The sequence below is a fragment of the Electrona antarctica genome (genome assembly GCF_951216825.1).
Source record: "Electrona antarctica genome assembly, chromosome: 7".
Classification (NCBI taxonomy): domain Eukaryota; kingdom Metazoa; phylum Chordata; class Actinopteri; order Myctophiformes; family Myctophidae; genus Electrona; species Electrona antarctica.
The window spans coordinates 30,415,740-30,435,782 of NC_136812.1; the positions used below are offsets into that span (position 1 = coordinate 30,415,740).

The 20,043-nt window shown below is 46.4% G+C and overlaps 1 protein-coding gene across 1 annotated transcript in view; it reads left to right on the top strand.

Moving 5' to 3' along the window:
* agbl4 (AGBL carboxypeptidase 4) overlaps nt 1-20,043 on the top strand; it is a 448,634-nt gene that overhangs the window by 240,352 nt on the left and 188,239 nt on the right. The window contains exon 5 of the mRNA XM_079505215.1: nt 18,986-19,202. Coding sequence (XP_079361341.1) covers nt 18,986-19,202 — 217 coding nt within the window. The remainder of the gene's footprint in view (nt 1-18,985; nt 19,203-20,043) is intronic.

The following is a 20,043-nucleotide window of genomic DNA, read 5'->3' on the forward strand; positions in this document are numbered from 1 at the left end:
CTTGCATTCCCTATTGTAATGTATGTTTATAGTATGTAGGCTCGGGGATCGTTTGGTTTTGCCTGAAGGCTGTCGTGCGATGATGACGCAGTGTTGTGGAGCGTCAGAGTGGTTGTTGTTAACGGTGTGAGGAGAAGCAATAATAAACGGAGCGACCGGTGGCGTTCCAGTGATATAACTCCTTGTCATCTGTCCTTATAAAGAGAGTCTAAAGCCTGCATATTCTTCTAGCTGCGGCCGGCGCTACATTGGTGGCAGCGGTGTTTGGATTGTGGAGTTTTGTGACAGTTTCTCTCCGTGGATAGTTACTTGGGAGTTTCTGAATCAGGACTGACTGTGTTTACATTGGACTTGAGCATGATGTACGGTGGATATAAGACTGAAAGCGAGGGCGCAACGTGGGAGACGGATGGAGAAAGAGACGAGCGCAGACGTGCTGATTTGTCCGTGAGTAACTTCAGAGTGGAGCTCCCGCAGCCGTTCCGTGGGGACGGACAGAAGCCGTTTTCTACATGGATAAAACAGTTTGAAGCCGCGGTTCGTGCTCAGACGAGGGGGGCGTCGACCGCGCTCTACATGGATACTTTAGCCAACATTCTACCAACCAGGCTGGACGGGGCAGCTTTCCTGTTGTGGGACAGTCTGTCTGGATCTGTACAATTGGATTATGAACGTGTGAAGGAAAGGCTGAAGGAGACATTTGGAATGAAACAATACATGCTGTATTTTCAGACCTGCGTGAATGCACGTCCCCGCCAAGAAAACGAGAGTTTGGTGGTTTATGCAGCAGATATTTCCAGGCTTGTGGCAGAGGCGTTCCCTGAATATGCCTGGGCTGCACAGAATGGTGAGAAATTCAGGCGTTTTCTTGCTGGACTGGATCCTGCTCTCCAAGCTAAGTGCCATGAACAGGGAGCGACTGACATGGACGAAGCCTTGATAATAGCGAGCCGCTGTGAACGAGCACGACAGTCGGTGCTGGGGGCGAGCGCAGCACCTGTGTCGCCCTACAGTCTTCCATATCCTGCTGTTGTGGCTAGCCTAAGTTCACCACCAGCTGCTGTTGTGGACTGTAATGCTAATGCTGCAGAGAAGCTCGTGCATGCTGTCGAGCGCCTCACCTTGAAGATGGAAAACTTACAGACTGAGGTGAGGGAGCTGAAAACACGTGGCCACAGGTCAGAGGACGGCAGGCGGGGATCCCTTAACCGCGAGGACTGGCGTCAAGACGCAGGGGAGCGCGGAGGACAACGAGATGCCTGTCACTGTGATTGTGGCAGGTTTGGCTGCAGGTCTGCATTTGGGAGCCACCAGAGGGAGGACCGCACGGGGGGCCGTTCTCCACAACGTGAGCCGCAGAGAGGTTACAATGCCAGAGAGTGGTCCCCACGAGAGCGGGGGGCCCGAGCTGACTTCTCGCTACACCGGTCAGACGATGGGGAGCGACGCGTCACAGAGGATCGGCAGAAGAGACGTGGAGTGAGGTTCCTATCTCCCGCCAGGCGGTCACCATCTCCATCCCCGCACGGACGGCAGCAGGGAAACTTCGACTAGCTGGCGTCGGGACCCAGATGCCAGCTTCACCAACCGAGGGTCAAAGTGAAATCTCAGCGACAGCAACTCCAGGTCAGACGGACTCATGTGCTGTGGGTGAGTCCAAGTGTACGGCCTATGTTAAAGGGGTCGTAGAGGGTTTGGACGTGACTGTACTTATTGACTCTGGTTCAAGTGTTTCATTGATTTCTGAAGAGTTTAAAATGTCCATTCCAACTCTAAGTAGACGTGCGTTGAGTAAGCAGTACAGCTTTGCCCGTGCAGTTAATGGACAATTATTGGACACTTTGGGTACCATGACTCTGCCCATACGGTTGGGTGGCGGTCACTGGGAGCACGATGTTCATGTGGTACGGGGGGCAACACAAGCTGTTCTGTTGGGGTTTGATTTCATGCTGCTGAACCATGCTGTTTTGGACACTTGGAGATTTTCAAGTGCCTCTCATGCATGTCAATGATTTCATACCCGAGTGTTGTAACATATCTGTGTCTGTTGCTACGACTGTACCGCCTTTTTACGAAATGATTGTACCTGTGCGGGTTGAGCCACCTCGCCTTGCTGGACCACACACAAGTTATTATTTGGGCTATTTGGAGCCTGAGGTGCGTGACACGCTAGGCCTAGTTGTCGCACGCACGGTGGCACCGGTAAAAGATGGGTGCACGGTGGCGCGGTTGCTCAACCCAACAAACAGTGAACTGAAACTTTATCCTGGTTCCCGTCTGGGGGTTATTCACCATGTTAATGAGTGTGATGTACTTAACAATGCAAAGGTTGTCACTCCTACACAGGAGGCGGTTTCACTGCCAGATTTAAGTAACTGTCCGTTGCCTGTAGAACAGATGCAACAACTGCAGGCTCTGGTGGAGGCAGTGAGGTGGCGGGCCTACCGCACCTCCCCCGAGAAGCGGAGGGAGATAGATAATCAAGTCAAGCGCCTGTTGAAAGCGGGTGTCATCGAGGAGAGTTGTAGCCCCTGGTCCTCTCCTGTGGTGCTCGTAAGAAAGAAGGATAAGTCATGGAGATTCTGTGTGGACTACAGGGGTCTCAACTCCGTGACAGTCAAGGACTCTCACCCGCTGCCGCGGGTGGATGATACGCTGGATGCACTGGCGGGGGCTACCCGGTTCAGCACCTTGGACTTCTCAGATGGGTACTGGCAAGTGGAAGTGGCACAGGAGGACCGGGAAAAGACCGCCTTCAACACTGGCCAGGGCCTGTATCAGTTTAGATCCATGCCCATGGGCCTGACCAATGCACCGGCGACCTTCCAGAGGGTTATGGAGCTGGTGTTGAGGGGGCTGCCGTGGCACATCTGCATGGTTTATCTCGATGACATTTTGGTATATAACAGTTCATTTGAGGACCACATCTCGGCTCTGAGGGAGGTCTTTACTCGGATTGGGGCTGCTGGCCTAACGCTGAATGCCAAGAAGTGTCATCTGGCCCGCAAACATGTGGTTTTCCTTGGCCACGTGATCTCTGCTGAGGGGCTGCGCCCCGACCCCCGGAACACTGATAAAGTGAGATCATGGCCTTCCTGCATTCCTGGGCCTCTGTTCATACTACAGGAGATTTGTGAAGTGCTTTGCCGATCGTGCGGCACCCCTAAATCATCTCACGGAGAAGGATGTTTCGTTTCAATGGACGGTGCAATGTCAGGAGGCGTTTGAGTTCTTGAGAGACTCCCTTTGCGCTGTACCCATTATGTGTCACCCAGAGTTTGATCGGCCGTTTGCACTGTACACCGACGCATCCCAGGTTGCCGTGGGGGCTGTGTTGGCGCAAGAAGTGAATGGCTTGGAGAGGGTGGTGGCCTATGCTAGTCACTCCCTCACAAGTACCGAACGTCGGTGGTCCACGTTCGACCGAGAATTATGGGCAATCGTGTGGGCTGTTCGTAACTTCAGGCACTACTTGGGTGGTCTTCCATTCACAATTGTCACAGACCACCGACCATTGGTGGGTCTACGACGGCTCACTATTGACAATGACAGGACAGGGCGTCGTAGCAGATGGGCCCTGGAGCTTGATCCGTACGAGTGGGTTATTGTCTGATGCTCTTTCACGCAGACCCGAAACAGGTGTGGAGACCTTGGACTGTAAAACCCATAACAGTGCCTCGGCTCTCATCGACGTGGGTACTCAGGTGGCTATGGAGGATGGCCCCGGTGCAGTGTGCGTCGTCGAGAGTCCGGCGGCGGTCTCTCTCACGACCCCTTCTATGGATGGCAGCTCCGGTGCTCCTCCTTCGGATCTCCGGGAGCCTACGGATCTGGCCTCAATTTACACCCTTTCCCACGATGGCTCCAATGTCAAGGAGCTTCAGCGAGAGGACCCGGAAATAAGGGAGGTCCTGGAGTGGTTGGAGGATGGACGAAAACCTCCTCTGTGGAGAGTCAAAGGTGATATTCAAAAGGCTCTATGGAGGGTGTTTGAGGAGCTGACGTTGGTTGACGGACTGCTGTTCAAGGTGAACCGTTTGCAGGATGGAAGGGAGTTCACGCTGGTTGTCGTCCCTGCTGCGCTGAGATCCGAGGTCCTGGGGCACCTGCATGGAGGTCCACTAACGGCACATCTGGCGTATGATAGGGTGATGGCACGTGCGAAGGTGGTGTGTTATTGGCCGGGGATGGAAAAAGACATCCGGAAGTATTGCGACCAGTGCTATGCATGTCAAAGACGGAAGTCCCCGGTGCCCCGCCATCATGCTCCTATGAGGAGCACACCGGTGGAGAGACCATTCCAACGTGTCGCTGCAGACATACTCGAGTTACCAATCACGACTAAGGGCAGCAGGTACGTGTTGGTTGTGCAGGACTATTTCTCCAAGTTTGTGAATTTGTATGCCATGCCGGACCAGAGAGCCCAAACGGTCGAAAAGCACCTGCTCGTGGAGTACGTCTTGAAACATGGAGTAATGGAGACTCTGCACACAGATCAAGGGGCCCAGTTTGAGTCGGAGGTGGTGCGGCATCTCTGCGAGATGTTGGGGGTGAAGAAAACACGCACCACGCCATACAATCCGAAGTCGGATGGGATGGTGGAACGATTTAATCGGACACTTATAGATCAGTTGGCAAAGACTCTCCTGTCTTATGAAGGAGAGTGGGACTCCTTCCTGTCACAAGTTGCTTTTGCCTACAATACAAGTGTACATGACAGCACTGGGTTCACCCCTTTCTTCCTCACGCACGGCAAGGAAGCTCGGACGCCTGTGGATGTTCTGCTGGGGTCACGGGTGCAGGGCAACGCTGCTGGTGGTCCCCCGGGGGACTTTGCCAGTTCCCTCCTGGGGTCTTTGGAGACGGCATTCGGCCGGGCTAGGGAAAACAGCCAGGCAGCGAGCAGAAGTCAGAAGAGTTATTATGACAGGAGGATGAGGCACAAGCCTTATGTGCCTGGGGATCTTGTGTGGTTGAATGATCCCACAGAGAGTCGACGTAAGCTGGCTCCGCATTGGAAGGGCCCTTATTTGGTGCGATGCAGAATGGACCGGAATGAGGAGATCGGGGTCACCTATCAGATTAGTAGCCCGTTTGGCGGGGAGGCCCCTCTGCAGGTCGTCCATTATGACAGGCTGCGTCCCTACACTCTACCTGTAACGTATCCGTTGGGGGGCCCAGCAAAGAGTCTCTTTCCCTCTCCCTCACCTGCTGTGGGGCAAGGGGAGGCCGTCCCTCGCAACGACCAGGCAAACTCGTTCCTTCCTCCTGCGGACGTGGACTGTGATCCTGGGGGGGGGAGATGTTGCTCTCAATTCCCCTGTGCACACGCCTGCCCCGCCTGTGGTCTCCCGGGCTGGGGGAGATGTTGCTCTCAATTCCCCTGTGCACACGCCTGCCCCGCCTGTGGTCTCCCGGGCTGGGGGAGATGTTGCTCTCAATTCCCCTGTGCACACGCCTGCCCCGCCTGTGGTCTCCCGGGCTGGGGGGGATGTTGCTCTCAATTCCCCTGTGCACACTCCTGCCCCGCCTGTGGTCTCTCGGGCTGGGAGGTCGGTGCGAGCCCCTGTACGTTTTGGGGATTATGTGATGGACTGATGTGATTGATACATGTGAATGTGCCTTCTGTATTATTATTTCCTTTATTAATGAGTATGTTCTCAGGGATGCAGCATTGTTGGGTGGAGTGTAATTGTGCACCTGTTTGCTCACTGTTTGTTCACTTCTGGAATGGTTTTATTTTTTTATTTTCTTTGTATTTTGGAATTCATGTTTCTGAATGTGTTTTTTTCCCCTCTTTTATGCATTGTTGTTTACGTCGAAATGGGGACATTTCTTTTTGTAAGGGGGGACGTATGTAGGCTCAGGGATCGTTTGGTTTTGCCTGAAGGCTGTCGTGCGATGATGACGCAGTGTTGTGGAGCGTCAGAGTGGTTGTTGTTAACGGTGTGAGGAGAAGCAATAATAAACGGAGCGACCGGTGGCGTTCCAGTGATATAACTCCTTGTCATCTGTCCTTATAAAGAGAGTCTAAAGCCTGCATATTCTTCTAGCTGCGGCCGGCGCTACAGTAGTATAGTAGTTTACTAATTGTTAATTGCGTAGGTCGACCTAACTTCTTGTTTAGTACTTTATTTCCTTAGGCTTCTCTGTTTTTATCTTACTCTTGTATTATAATTGCTGCTATGATGTGATGTTAACTATTGTTCAGCACTTTAGTTAGTTAGTTTATTATTATTATTATTATTATTATTATTATTATTATTATTATTATTATTATTATTATTATTATTATTAACTTAAATGAACATAAATCCAACATATTATTATTATTATTTGTAGATAAACAAACAAAAATGTAATTTACACCAGATTGGTGGTGCTTTCAAACAAATCTATAGACACACAGGCACTTAAAAGAAAAAAAAAGCCTGTGGAATAATTCCAGGCTATAGTCTCAGCTCTCAACAGTCACCAGACATTGATGAGACATTCAGCTAAATATGGTGAGCTCTGAACGCCTCAAGAGGAAGCCCAGAGAGCAACGCATGTGTAAAGCTTTCTCGAAAAAGAAAAAAGACAAAACATTATAATTATGTTATGGAACACAATTTGATACAATATATGTAGCGGGGTCTCTGCTTCAGCTCTGTCTCAGTTGGCCTGGAAAAAAAACACCCCTGGTGTAGTGCTCACTATACAGAGAATATTACTACGGAACTGTCTAGAAATATGATAGCATGGTTATGGCCCCACATTATTGTGCTCAAGATATGGATAGTGTGTCATGGTAGGGAGAGTGTGTGTGTGTGTGTGTGTGTGTGTGTGTGTGTGTGTGTGTGTGTGTGTGTGTGTGTGTGTCTGTGTGTGTGTGTGTGTGTGTGTGTGGAGGGTAGAGTGGACCACAGAGACAGACTGGCGCCAGACTAACTCATAACAGTAATGTACCAAAGGAACCACACGTACTGTACAGATAATGTGATGCAAGTATAGCATTGCACTCTGGGACATGCTGCATCACACAATTATCGGCATACGCTCTTACGCACACACACACCCGCGCGCGCACACTCACACACACACACACACACACACACACACACACACACGCACGCACGCGCGCACTAGCTTACTCACCACCACCCACCAGGGGCTTAGCGCTGACATCATCAATTTAAATGTGTGTGTGTGTGTGTGTGTGTGTGTGTGTGTGTGTGTGTGTGTGTGTGTGTGTGTGTGTGTGTGTGTGTGTGTGTGTGTGTGTGTGTGTGTGTGTGTGTTGTTCACACCTCCCTCCATTCTGCAGTAATATCCACCTGCCCTGATGCCCCGCAAGGGGGGGGGGGGGGGGGGGGGGGGGACTGGCGCCAGGGTGGCGAGGGCGCAGTGATCATCTGCTCTCTGCTAATTGCCCTGCTGCCCCACAGCGTGCAGGGGGCCTGTGGCTCCTAGCAGACTAAACCCTGTCTTATTTAGATTGAGAAAAGTTCTTCTTACTGTTTTACAATTTACAAATTTAGGAGACCCTCTTATCCAGAGAGACTTCCAATAAGCATACATCAAATGTGGAGAGATAGCATATAGTGACCCAGTAAACGAGGATTACACAGATACAACCAAGAACCCAGCACCTAGTTATTAACAAGTTAGTACAAGTACAAATTACGTTTTACATTTCAGTTTATGCATGGTAAGGATGTTCTTATGCATGGTAAGGATGTTCTTATGCATGGTAAGGATGTTCTTTATGCATGGTAAGGATGTTCTTTATGCATGGTAAGGATGTTCTTTATGCATGGTAAGGATGTTCTTTATGCATGGTAAGGATGTTCTTTATGCATGGTAAGGATGTTCTTTATGCATGGTAAGGATGTTCTTTATGCATGGTAAGGATGTTCTTTATGCATGGTAAGGATGTTCTTTATGCATGGTAAGGATGTTCTTTATGCATGGTAAGGATGTTCTTTATGCATGGTAAGGATGTTCTTTCAACACAATTAGAGATGTCAAAGCCCCTCTTGCAGTGATGGAAGAAGTACAGAGATTTCTTTGCTTAAGTAAAAATAGCAATACCACAATGTATAGAATACTTTGTTACAATTAAAGGTGCTGTATGAAATGTTTTACTTGAGTAAAATTAACCTACGTATTGGAATCAAAGTATAGCCTACCTAAAGTACCAATGTAAATGTACTCGCATGTTTCAAAATGTGTCAGACTTTGTATAGAAAATAGCCCATCTATAGGCCTACAGTAAGCTCAGAGCTTGTAGATAGTCTATTCTGAATTAGCCAAAGTATAAAATAGGCCTTTACCCATTAAAACTGGGAAAGTATCTCATTTTAGAGTTTAACCACAATACATATGATTTCATAAGTTGGCTTTAAAAAAATAGTAGATATACAAGCTCATAGCACGGTTGATGAAAATTTGTGCCAATCTTTGAATATATATTTTTAACTCAAAACTTTGCTTCATGCGGGTCCCTGGAACTAAATATTTTGAGATGGGGGTCGGCGGCCAAATACATATAATTTTGGGAGTATGGGAGTATATGAAAACGATTGAGAACCACTGGTATAAGCAACAACATTTTCAGAAAACTGTAAGGATTTAGAAGGTATTTGTAGAATCGGCCTCAGGTCTCTAGGTTAAGTGCAGTTCATGCATGTTTTGTAATAATTAGATTAGAGATTAGACTCTATAACGTAACTAAAGCTGCATCGAGTGATTGCAGTGGAGTAAAAAATGCCTTTGAGATGTAGTGGAGTAGCAGTATAAAGTATAAAACAATGGAAATACTCTAGTAAAAGTACCTTTAAGTGCAAGTTACTTCCCACCACATAAAACATAGCCAGCCTCGATATAGTTAGATATAGTTACAGTAGATATAGTCAGATTTAGTTAGATTTAGTTAGATTTCGTAAACTATTATATATATCCTAGATATAGTATATCCATAAGTTCTGCATTACTCACATCACCTCTGTTTAAACAGGGTGACATTGAAAGGACAAACATTTAAAGATTTGTTCACTCTGTCTTTGTGTGTCTCTGGCACTGATCAGTGGGCTCAGGCAGTGTTAACTTACACAGTGCATGGCTCGCAGTTGTGGCCCTCTACTGGCCAGTGAGAGCATTGCAACAGTTCAACACGAGATGTGTCATTTAATTGAAACGAAACACATGGGGATGTCATGTTATAACACTTTAGCGTTCAGAGATTACTGATGTGCGCACTAAAAAAAAACATTTGTGAAAAGTAACACTTTGTACAATTGAGAAAACCCACATGGATTCTAAAAACATCTCATCTTTAACACAGAGAAGCAGAAGAATTGAGGTGACAAACAGCAATGATGCCACACTGACACTCCCAAAGAGATAACCGTGAACAACACAAAAAGTTGTGTAACCAAGTTAGGTAAGATTATCCGAAGAGTTCTGGTGTGCCTTCCTTTATGCTCACGTCTTAAAGCACATTAGTTAGAGCAGGCTCTGTAAATCATCTGCCTTCTTCATCTCTACATGCCATCTCAGGGCTGATAAACAGCATTCCATGTGAATATATGAGCGCTGTGCATCTCCTCCTGTGCGGGGCTATCAGATTTAATGTGGCAGAGATTAAGGATTTGAGGCATCATGGATGCTACCGCAGTCAACCTGTGTGTGTGTGTGTGTGTGTGTGTGTGCGTGTGCGTGTGCGCGTGTGTGAGAGAGAGACGTGCACGCACGCACCCATGCACGCTATTATCTTCGACTATCCTGGCACTATTAGGAAACATGTATTGTAGGTGCATTTCTGCTGCTTGCTACTTGTGTGTCACTGTGTGACATTTGGTTTATTTGCTTTTTTTCGTTTTCCGAATGTCACATAATTTCACTGTGAACCTCAGCTAGTATTGACAGAGTTGGCCTATTGACTAACTAAGCTCATACATTTATTACTCATTCAGGTCTAAGAGTTGCTCACGGTGGAATTAGGCAATAAAAGAGCAAATTCACACTCAATCAAATAGAACTGTGGATATTAGCACGCACGCCGGATACATATACATGTGGCCCCTGCATAAAAGGCCATCTGATAGAATTATCCCTCCTGGGTGTTTGGAAGCTAACAGCAGCTGAGAATATCAAATTTTTGTCATGTTCCGACCCCATCACAGTGCTGCTTCTGGCCTGAGAAAGAAGCTAACCGCCAGTTGTCTCCACATGGGCATATGTTGCTCACTAGAGGGAAGCCCATAAGTCAGAAGTATTATAGCATCAAACCCACAAGATCACACCAGAAACATTAAATCCATGCAGACATTACATATAATCAGCTCCCTCTGTTAATGCACATCTCCTTTAGATTCATGCCTTTAGCTTTATGCCTACATCCACTCTCCTTCAAAAGAACTTAAAATTAGCCTCAGAAAATGGATAGTGAAAGTGATTCAGCGAGTATAGGTGCTTAACAGGGGTACTATATGCTGCCTGCTATAGAGACGCATGTGGCTCTAAGGCCCTCTCCCGTGCCATTGTTGTATGTAGCATAAAGTTATTCTTCATTCTCCTATTGTAAAGAAATACATTTCACCTAATACACCAGATACAAATAAGACACACATTATTGAAGGAAAATAAAGAATATAATGTATTAATGCCTATAATGTATTAATGTCTGTTTGCTTTCACCACGCAACACCACCGGCTTAGCAAACAATATAAAAAATAATTATATTGAAAGCCCAGAAAAGGCACAAATAAATAAATGAAGCAAATATATGTTGCGGCTCCAGACAGACAACTTTTTGGGCCAAAAATGTCTCTTTTGATAACAAAGGTTGCCTACGCCCCTGACTAAAGTGTCTCGCGGTACTGCGTCAGTTAAGAGGCTGTGTTTAGGTGCGGCTACTGAATGCGCGAGGCATCTCTCCTCTCCACTGTGTTAGTCATGAATGAAACTGATGTTCTGACAGAGCCTCCGTCTGATGAGCCATCACATACATATATATGGTAGATATGCCAAAAGGCAAGGACACATGATCAAATGACAAAGGTTGCCTAGAAACAGTACTACAGGAAAGTATCCGTGCGTCTGATTTGCATTTAAATAAATGATAAATGGGAGCAAGTAAACATACAGGTCTGAGAGTGTACTATGTAATCATGTACACAAACAAACACGCACACAGCCACACACACACACACACACACACACACACACACACACACACACACACACACACACACACACATAGGCTTGTCCTCAGATGTTTGGGAGGCTATTTTCTGCTTGGCTTGGTATGCAAAACAAGAACGCTGTGCCATGTTTTGACAACAGTGAGGCTTTCTAACATCTGGCATCAATTTAGAGTGCCAAGAAGTATTGACTCTTCATTTGATATACGTATAGTATAATAGAGAGGAAAAATAAAACAATTATATATATATATATATATATATATATATATATATATATATATATATATTGAAGGATATATATACATTGAAGGATATATATATATCCTTCAATGTGAAATGTTTGCTGGAGTGAGTGTCTATTTGATTTAAATGATCCAGTGTGGATGTGTGGGGCTTGACAGCAGCTGTGGACATATTGGAAGACACTTAACCTTCCCAACATTTGACAGCATGAACATTTGACAAGCTCCAAGGGGGAATAGAGAAGGCAGAGAGATGAAGTTGGTGTGTTTTGGTAATTTCTGTGTGCATGCATTGCACGTGTAACCGGTATTGCTGGTGTATCGGCCCAGCGTGTTTGTGTGTGTGCATGCCTGTGCACAGACCCTGTATCTTTGCACATATCTTTGACTTTTTGCCCTGCTGCATCTGTAGGCTATATCGTAGCTGTCAGCCAGAAATCTTGTATCTCCATGTTTCTTTTTTGCATAAATTAATTCCCTACATTCATCATCGGCTATTTTCACTATTTTAAAATATTTAAAAGATGATAATTTAAAAATGAACAATTTTGGACATACAAGGTTTCCCCCCCACGACTGTGTGTGTGTGTGTGTGTGTGTGTGTGTGTGTGTGTGTGTGTGTGTGTGTGTGTGTGTGTGTGTGTGTGTGTGTGTGTGTGTGTGTGTGTGTGTGTGTGTGTGTGTGTGTGTGTGTGTGTGTGTGTGTGTGTGTGTGTGCCTGCAGTGAGCAGCAGTGACTGGCGTACCCTCTACGCTTGATTGATTTGAAAATATGGACAAGATGTCGCCCGTATGAAAGCTACCAATTTATGAGCCTTCATCTCGGGACTTCAGAGGAAAGCCGCTGACGTTGAAATCAGAGCGGGGTTTTTGTAGCTGCCAACAGTTCAGAAGTGTAAAAGCCCAGGCAGGCAAAGTGACACCTCACTAAGGGCAGGCTCTGCTGCATCAGTTTTTGTGTTGTTGTTGTTGGGTTTTTTTGTCTCCTCTCCTATCCCTCCATCTTTGTCTGTGACTCTCGATTGATCTTCTTCTGTTGTCTTTATAAAGACCGTATGATCAACCTGGAAGTCGTTAACTTGTCCAACAAGCCTGGACACAGTGTGTGTGTGTGTGTGTGTGTGTGTGTGTGTGTGTGTGTGTGTGTGTGTGTGTGTGTGTGTGTGTGCGTGTGCGTGTGTGTTGTGTGGTGTGTGTGTGTGTGTGTGTGTTGCAGTCTTGCTATAAAGGCTTGTAACAACTTGACTCACAGCCAGGACGGGCAAAGAGAGAATACACAAATAACGTAACCAAATTGAATTCCTTCTAAATAATATAGATAGATAAATGAACAGATTGCATGGCGTACTGTAGGTGACTGGATATGTGTGTAAAGTAGGTGTGGGGGTGCCAGATGCAAAACAGATGGATGCAAACATCCACAAAGTTGATGTTCCCAATGTGTTTGGGAAGAGTGAGAAAGAGTGAAAGAGCTAGAGGGGAATGAGTATATTTTTATCCTTTTTGGCCACACATGACGTGTTAAAGTTATTGGAATTGGTCTGTTCATTCTCTTCCGGGTAATCACAACTATCCTTTTTTATTTTCTAAATACAGGTTTATATTGTTTTATTCATCCTAATGTCTAAAGGTCTGTAACATATAGGATACGCTCCAGTCACTGGCTCACACTAAAGGTCTGTAACATATAGGATACGCTCCAGTCACTGGCTCACACTAAAGGTCTGTAACATATAGGATACGCTCCAGTCACTGGCTCACACTAAAGGTCTGTAACATATAGGATACGCTCCAGTCACTGGCTCACACTAAAGGTCTGTAACATATAGGATACGCTCCAGTCACTGGCTCACACTAAAGGTCTGTAACATATAGGATACGCTCCAGTCACTGGCTCACACTAAAGGTCTGTAACATATAGGATACGCTCCAGTCACTGGCTCACACTAAAGGTCTGTAACATATAGGATACGCTCCAGTCACTGGCTCACACTAAAGGTCTGTAACATATAGGACACGCTCCAGTCACTGGCTCACACTAAAGGTCTGTAACATATAGAACAGGCTCCAGTCACTGACTCACACTAAAGGTCCCAAATGTAAACTCAGAGTTGGGGAAAACAGCCTTTTGTTTTAGTGCCCCAACCGCGTGGAATGACCTACAGCTGACATTAAAGATCTGTTCTCCCATAACATACGGTCAATTTAAATCTTTGATTGCAGATGTATCCCCAAGTGTCTGCAACCGTTTTTAAACATGTGCCTCACGTGATGAGGAAATGTTGCTGTTCCGTTCTGTTTTTGTTTACTAGTCCTTACCCGTTCTGAATATATGATCAGCAAATTATATTCAGTGTGGGTAATGTGATGTAATAGATCACATTACTGATAGGGATAGTTTACAGATGATGTTGGGAAGTTGGGTTGGGCACAAAAGTAGGCTAATATGGATGGATGGATGGATGGATGGATGGATGGATGGATGGATGGAGATAGATAATGTTGCTGGGTGGCCAACCGATAACCCTAACGGCTGCTGGTGAACCGAGCAAATAAAAACAAAAGCCTACGGGGCACCCGGGGGGGAAGGGCTGTAGTAGTAGTATATGTTGTAGTTGTAGATTTTCCTATGTAAGGCAATGGGAAAAATGTATTCACTAATACATGCTGTAGTACAATCATAAGTACACCATTGATGTGTGATGTAAATTTGTTGGTAATATTCTGCATAGAAATAAAGTGATTGAATATTTTCACTTTCGGTGTTGCACTTTGTAGACGGTCCCTAACCGCTCAGCTGACCGTCTGCTGCCCATTATGTACACCGGAATTTAAGTGAGGAAAAAGCGCTTTTATCGCCTTACATAGATTCACCCATTCACACACACACACTCATACACCAATGGCGAAGGAAACCACGCAAGACACCAAACTGCACATCTGGAGCAATTAGGGGTTCAGAGTCTTGCTCAAGGACACTTCGACACTAACTCTGGGGGAGCCCGGGATGGGCCCTCCCTCCCTACCCCTGAGCCACTGCCGCCCCTATACTGTATGTACACGTACATTTATTTAACAAAGATGATCCTTCTAAGGATTCAAACCAAACACGGGGACATGTGTAAAGGGTCTTTAAGCCCTGAGAGCACCCGGGGCCCATGGTGCTCCGCCCACCAGAAACCAGAACAGAGGACAAGCACTGGCAGACAGAGTGGCAGGGCTGTCGCAGGCTGAATGCTAATCCCATGTGCATGTGTTGTTATCACCTCGGGGGAAAGCACTCGTTTCCTTTTCCTGCCCCATGTGGCGATAATTCTGCCTGGGAGCGAGGGCATTGTAGCACGTCAGGAGACGGGCGGAGGCACAGGGCCGAAGCATTCAGATAAAACAAATTCACTGCTGCTGAGCAGGAGCAGCCACTGCTCTGATAAAAACCAAAGGGACTGTGAATGTGTGAGTGCGTCCGTGTGTGCATTTGTGTGTGTGCGCGTGTGTGTGTGTTAGGGGTGTTACAGGTGGTATGAACGTGTGTGTTTATGTGGGGATAAGTTGAATAATATATATGTGTGTGTATGTTATTGTGTATGTTATTGTTTCACATAACTTTATTTAACCAAACATAAGAGCATATGTATACAGTACATATTTACAAGGACGGCCTGTGTGTGTGTGTGTGTGTGTGTGTGTGTGTGTGTGTGTGTGTGTGTGTGTGTGTGTGTGTGTGTGTGTGTGTGTGTGTGTGTGTGTGTGTGTGTGTGTGTGTGTGTGTGCGCGCGCGCGTGCGAGATTGTGTCTCTACCCTGGGCCTTGCTGCCACAGTAGATCTATTTTCACACAAACACACATCCTTCTGGTCTATAACTGTAATGCAGAGATGGGACAAGCAACAGTGATTAAAATCAATTGCCAGGACTCTCTCTCAGACTCCAGCAAGGTCACGCACGCACGCACGCACGCACGCACGCACGCACGCACGCACGCATGCACGCACAATGCCCCCGAGAGAGAGAGAGAGAGAGAGAGGCGAGATGGGACTGCATGGATGACTAGAGCCAAACAGGGAAATATAGAAGAAGGTGAGGTATCATCTTATTTTAATTAACCTGCAGGGAACAGGCTAATACAGCAGCATCTCCTGTGGTGCGTGCGTGCGTGCGTGCGTGCGTGCGTGCGTGCGTGCGTGCGTGCGTGCGTGCGTGCGTGCGTTGTCCTTGCTGGTCAGTCGATAGGGTTCATGGTCCTTTCCTCCTATAATCAAATCTTCATCTAACAATAACCATCATGGGTGACTTCTCTCTAAATGTCCTGAATGTACTTGTTTTTTCTCCTTCTTTTTATTGGGCGGGATACAGGATAGCGTTTTCCTTTTTTTCCCCTCTCTCTTTGTTCATTCCTGTGTTCTTCTCTGCAGTGGTGGAATTTATTTTTTTACTTTATACTGCAATGTAGAAATACTCCGTTACAAGTAAAAGTCCAGAATTCAATTGTATACAAATCATTTGAAAATAGCAGATCTACACGCTCACAAGCATATATGGTTTGTATACAAAATCTACAAAGTAACTATAGTAACTAAAGTTTTCAAATACATTTAGTGGAGTAGAAGTAAAAGTATTGGAAATTCAATTAAAGTACAAATACCTCAAAATTGTATTTAAGTATAGTACTTGAGTAAATGTACTTAGTTACTTTCCACCACTGCTTCTCTGTCCCTGTGACTCTCCAGCGTCATAGCGTGTGTCCAGCAGGCAGTATAGTGAGCTCCAGTGGGCAGGCAGGGTGTGTGGTGTAGTGTGTGTGTGTGTGTGTGTGTGTGTGTGTACAGTGAGAGCCTCGGCCGCCTGCATTAGTATTCTGCTGAGACAGCCACGTATACGAGCACTTTCTCTGTTCTCCACCAACCACACAATAATCAGCCGAGCTCTTCTGTATCTCTCTCTCTCTCTCTCTCTCTCTCTCTCTCTCTCTCTCTCTCTCTCTCTCTCTCTCGTTTCACTTGACCATGCAGGATCTCCCATTCACCTTCTCATTTGGTTCTTTCTTTGTTGTCTATACCCTGTCGTACGATGGTGTTGCTTGTCGAAAAGAGCAGATGTAGCTCACAGCGTCGACTATCTTGCAATGTCGAGCTATAAATCAGGCTTCACTTTGGTATATTAGAACACATGCAACCTCCTGGGTGTCTGGAAGTGAACGTAGCACTGTGTGCCCTTTCCTGTCCTCCCCTGTTTGCTCGGTGGGGAGGGAGCGGGTGGGGCGTTCCATCACAGTTAGTGCAGTGCGGTCTGTACTGTTTGTTGATTATCAGGCCCTGTTTCTATCACAGGCCTGATAGCATCTTCATCCCATCTCGCTGCCAGAGCTCGCTATAGCCTGCCACAGCATCACACAGCCACGCGCCGCCGCTACACCGCTAGCCAACGCCCCTGCCTCTATATCTCTGTATCAGGGCCCAGATCTGCTACTCTACTCTCTCATCTTTTCCTTATCTCCTTATTCCACCTTTCCTCCCAACTCTCTCTCTCTCTCTCTCTCTCTCTCTCTCTCTCTCCTCCAAATCCCTAATCGCTCTCACTCCCTGTCTTCTCCTGTTTTTATCATCCCCTCTCAGAGATGGACAGCAACAAAGTCAGTGTTGCGGTGGTGAGGTTTCCTGCCTGGTCTTGTGCGTGTGAGCTAGTCACTCCATCGGACAAGACAAAGACATTTGAACAAGGAGGTTAGATAGAAGGAAGAGAGAGGAGAGAGTGGCTATTTAAATGATATACTGTAATGTAAAGATATATTTCCAGGTTCAAAAATATATGAAATGTACGCACGCACGCACGCACGCACGCACGCACGCACGCACGCACGCACGCACGCACGCACGCACGCACGCACGCACGCACGCACGCACACACACACACACACACACACACACACACACACACACATATACTGTAGGATGATTCCCCAACCAACTTATAGACATCAAGTCACTGTATTCTAAGTTAAGGCTTTTGCCCCCAAGTGAGATTGTGTTAAAGTCACCATGAAATGGTATTCAGAGCAATTTTGGCTTCCTTTGTTTTGACGTATCTCTGCATGAAACAGGATACTGAGGCAGGAATTAATGCTGAGAGGGACTTATTGAATGGTGTTATCAGTCAAGGAAAGAAAAGGTGCATATCCCATTGTATACTGTCCATAGTTGGAAAAAGCTTTTCACAAACTCTAGAGTTTGCACGTAATACCATCCTTGGTAATGAATTCCAGTCAACTGAACCGTGACCAAGGCATTTTTGGAAAGGGAAATAATATGGTGACTGACAAATTGTGGCAATGCATCTCCAACCCAATGCATCTCCAACCCATCTTGCTACCCCTACTAATGTTGTACTGTAGCTTCGGAAACACATTTGATGCAGGTTTTGATGCAGGTTGCTTCAACAACATTTCAACAACATTTGGCTATTTGCTTTTTTCATTTTCCTAAATGTAACAGTGAAAGCAGCCATACAAATAATAAACGATCAAGTAACGCAGTATAGCACATAAAATGATGATGGATTAAATAAAGAACTGATTCAATGACTGCAATGTTCCTTAACCATTTAAACCCACTGTATATATCATTTACCTTACCGGAGTGAGTCCCCCATGGTTCCCCTCCTTTATGCCCCTCTCTTTGCCCACAATAGCCAATATACAAGCTTGTGGTAGTTCTGCTATTTCTGTTGAATGTTCACCCCAGAATAGGGATGCACATATTCCACGTGGTTAAAGACATTCCCTGATGAAGGCTTAACCGCCGAAACGTTGGATTCATTTTTGTCTTACCTGCTGTCCTAATAAAATATTGGCACTCTGGCTATTGGCGTGTGCGGCCACCTTCTTGTTTTTTCAAGATTTCCTCTAAAGACAAACCATGCACAAGAGTGTGATATACTCCTTTTGTGTCTCAGTGTGTCTCATGTTTTGTAAAATACAGTATTTGTATTTGTAAAGAGAACAAATCATTATATGTTCTCTTTAATTTTAATTTATATAATTAATTCATTAATATTCGTTGCGACCGCACGTCGCATTTACTATGAAAACGGGCAATTCCCGTCAGTCAGTCAGTGTATCACTCAAACTCCCCCATGGGAAAGCCCCCATATATGGTGCCCAGGTCTCGTGACATCACTATGACATCTGACACTCACTGGTGTCCATGACTCTGTTGCAGGGAAAGACTTCCAGAACAACACTCACTGGTGTCCATGACTCTGTTGCAGGGAAAGGCTTCCAGAACAACACTCACTGGTGTCCATGACTCTGTTGCAGGGAAAGGCTTCTAAACAACACTCACTGGTGTCCATGACTCTGTTGCAGGGAAAGGCTTCCAGAACAACACTCACTGGTGTCCATGACTCTGTTGCAGGGAAAGGCTTCCAGAACAACACTCACTGGTGTCCATGACTCTGTTGCAGGGAAAGGCTTCCAAACAACACTCACTGGTGTCCATGACTCTGTTGCAGGGAAAGGCTTCTAAACAACACTCACTGGTGTCCATGACTCTGTTGCAGGGAAAGGCTTCCGGCCAAGAACGTGTACTACTACCGCTGTCCCGACCACCGGAGGAACTACGTGATGTCCTTCGCCTTCTGCTTCGACCGGGAGGATGACGTCTACCAGTTTGCCTACTGCTACCCGTACACCTACACCAGGCTGCAGCACTACCTGGCAGGCCTGGAGCGCAGGAACCTGCCCTACCTGCAGAGGGAGCAGTTGGGACTCAGCGTGGTGAGTCGGGGGGGCTATAGGGATAGCCTGACACTCAGCCAGAATTTTCATTTAATTTCACTTCTACAGAACATGTTTGTTAATGGGCGTGGCTAGCGATTCAGGGCTGGAGTATAGTACAGGGAACCACTGGGGGCCAAGATAAAGATAATACATTTTTGGTTTTTGCATTGTGGTGGTGTGTGTGTGTGTGTGTGTGTGTGTGTGTGTGTGTGTGTGTGTGTGTGTGTGTGTGTGTGTGTGTGTGTGTGTGTGTGTGTGTGTGTGTGTGTGTGTGTGTGTGTGTGTGTGTGTGTGTGTACACAGTCAGAGAATCTCATAAGGTGGAAAGGGAGCTCCTTGTGTGTGTGTGTGTGCCTCCTGTCATAACTTCAGCCTCTCATGTTATTATTAGGACCAGACCTTAGAGATGAAGACACTACATACAAGTCTATGAGCGAGTGAGAGAGAGAGTGTGTGTGTGTGTGTGTGTGTGTGTGTGTGTGTGTGTGTGTGTGTGTGTGTGTGTGTGTGTGTGTGTGTGTGTGTGTGTGTGCGCGTGTGTGCCTGTGCCTGTGTGTGCGCGTGCACGTGTGCACGTGCATGCATGTGTATTTCATGTATCCAACTTATTTCAGTTTTATGCGCCTTGCGGCCGTTCTATTTGGGTGTGTGTGAGTGAGTGAGTGAGTGAGTGAGTGAGTGAGTGCGTGAGTGAGTGAGTGCGTGAGTGCGTGCGTGCGTGCGTGCGTGCATGTGTGTGCATGTAATCAGCCCTCACCTCGGCAGTAGCAGCTAGTGGATCATACTCAGTGCCTCCGGTCCTGTCTGCTCTTATCAAATAATTGTAGGAGAAAAACTC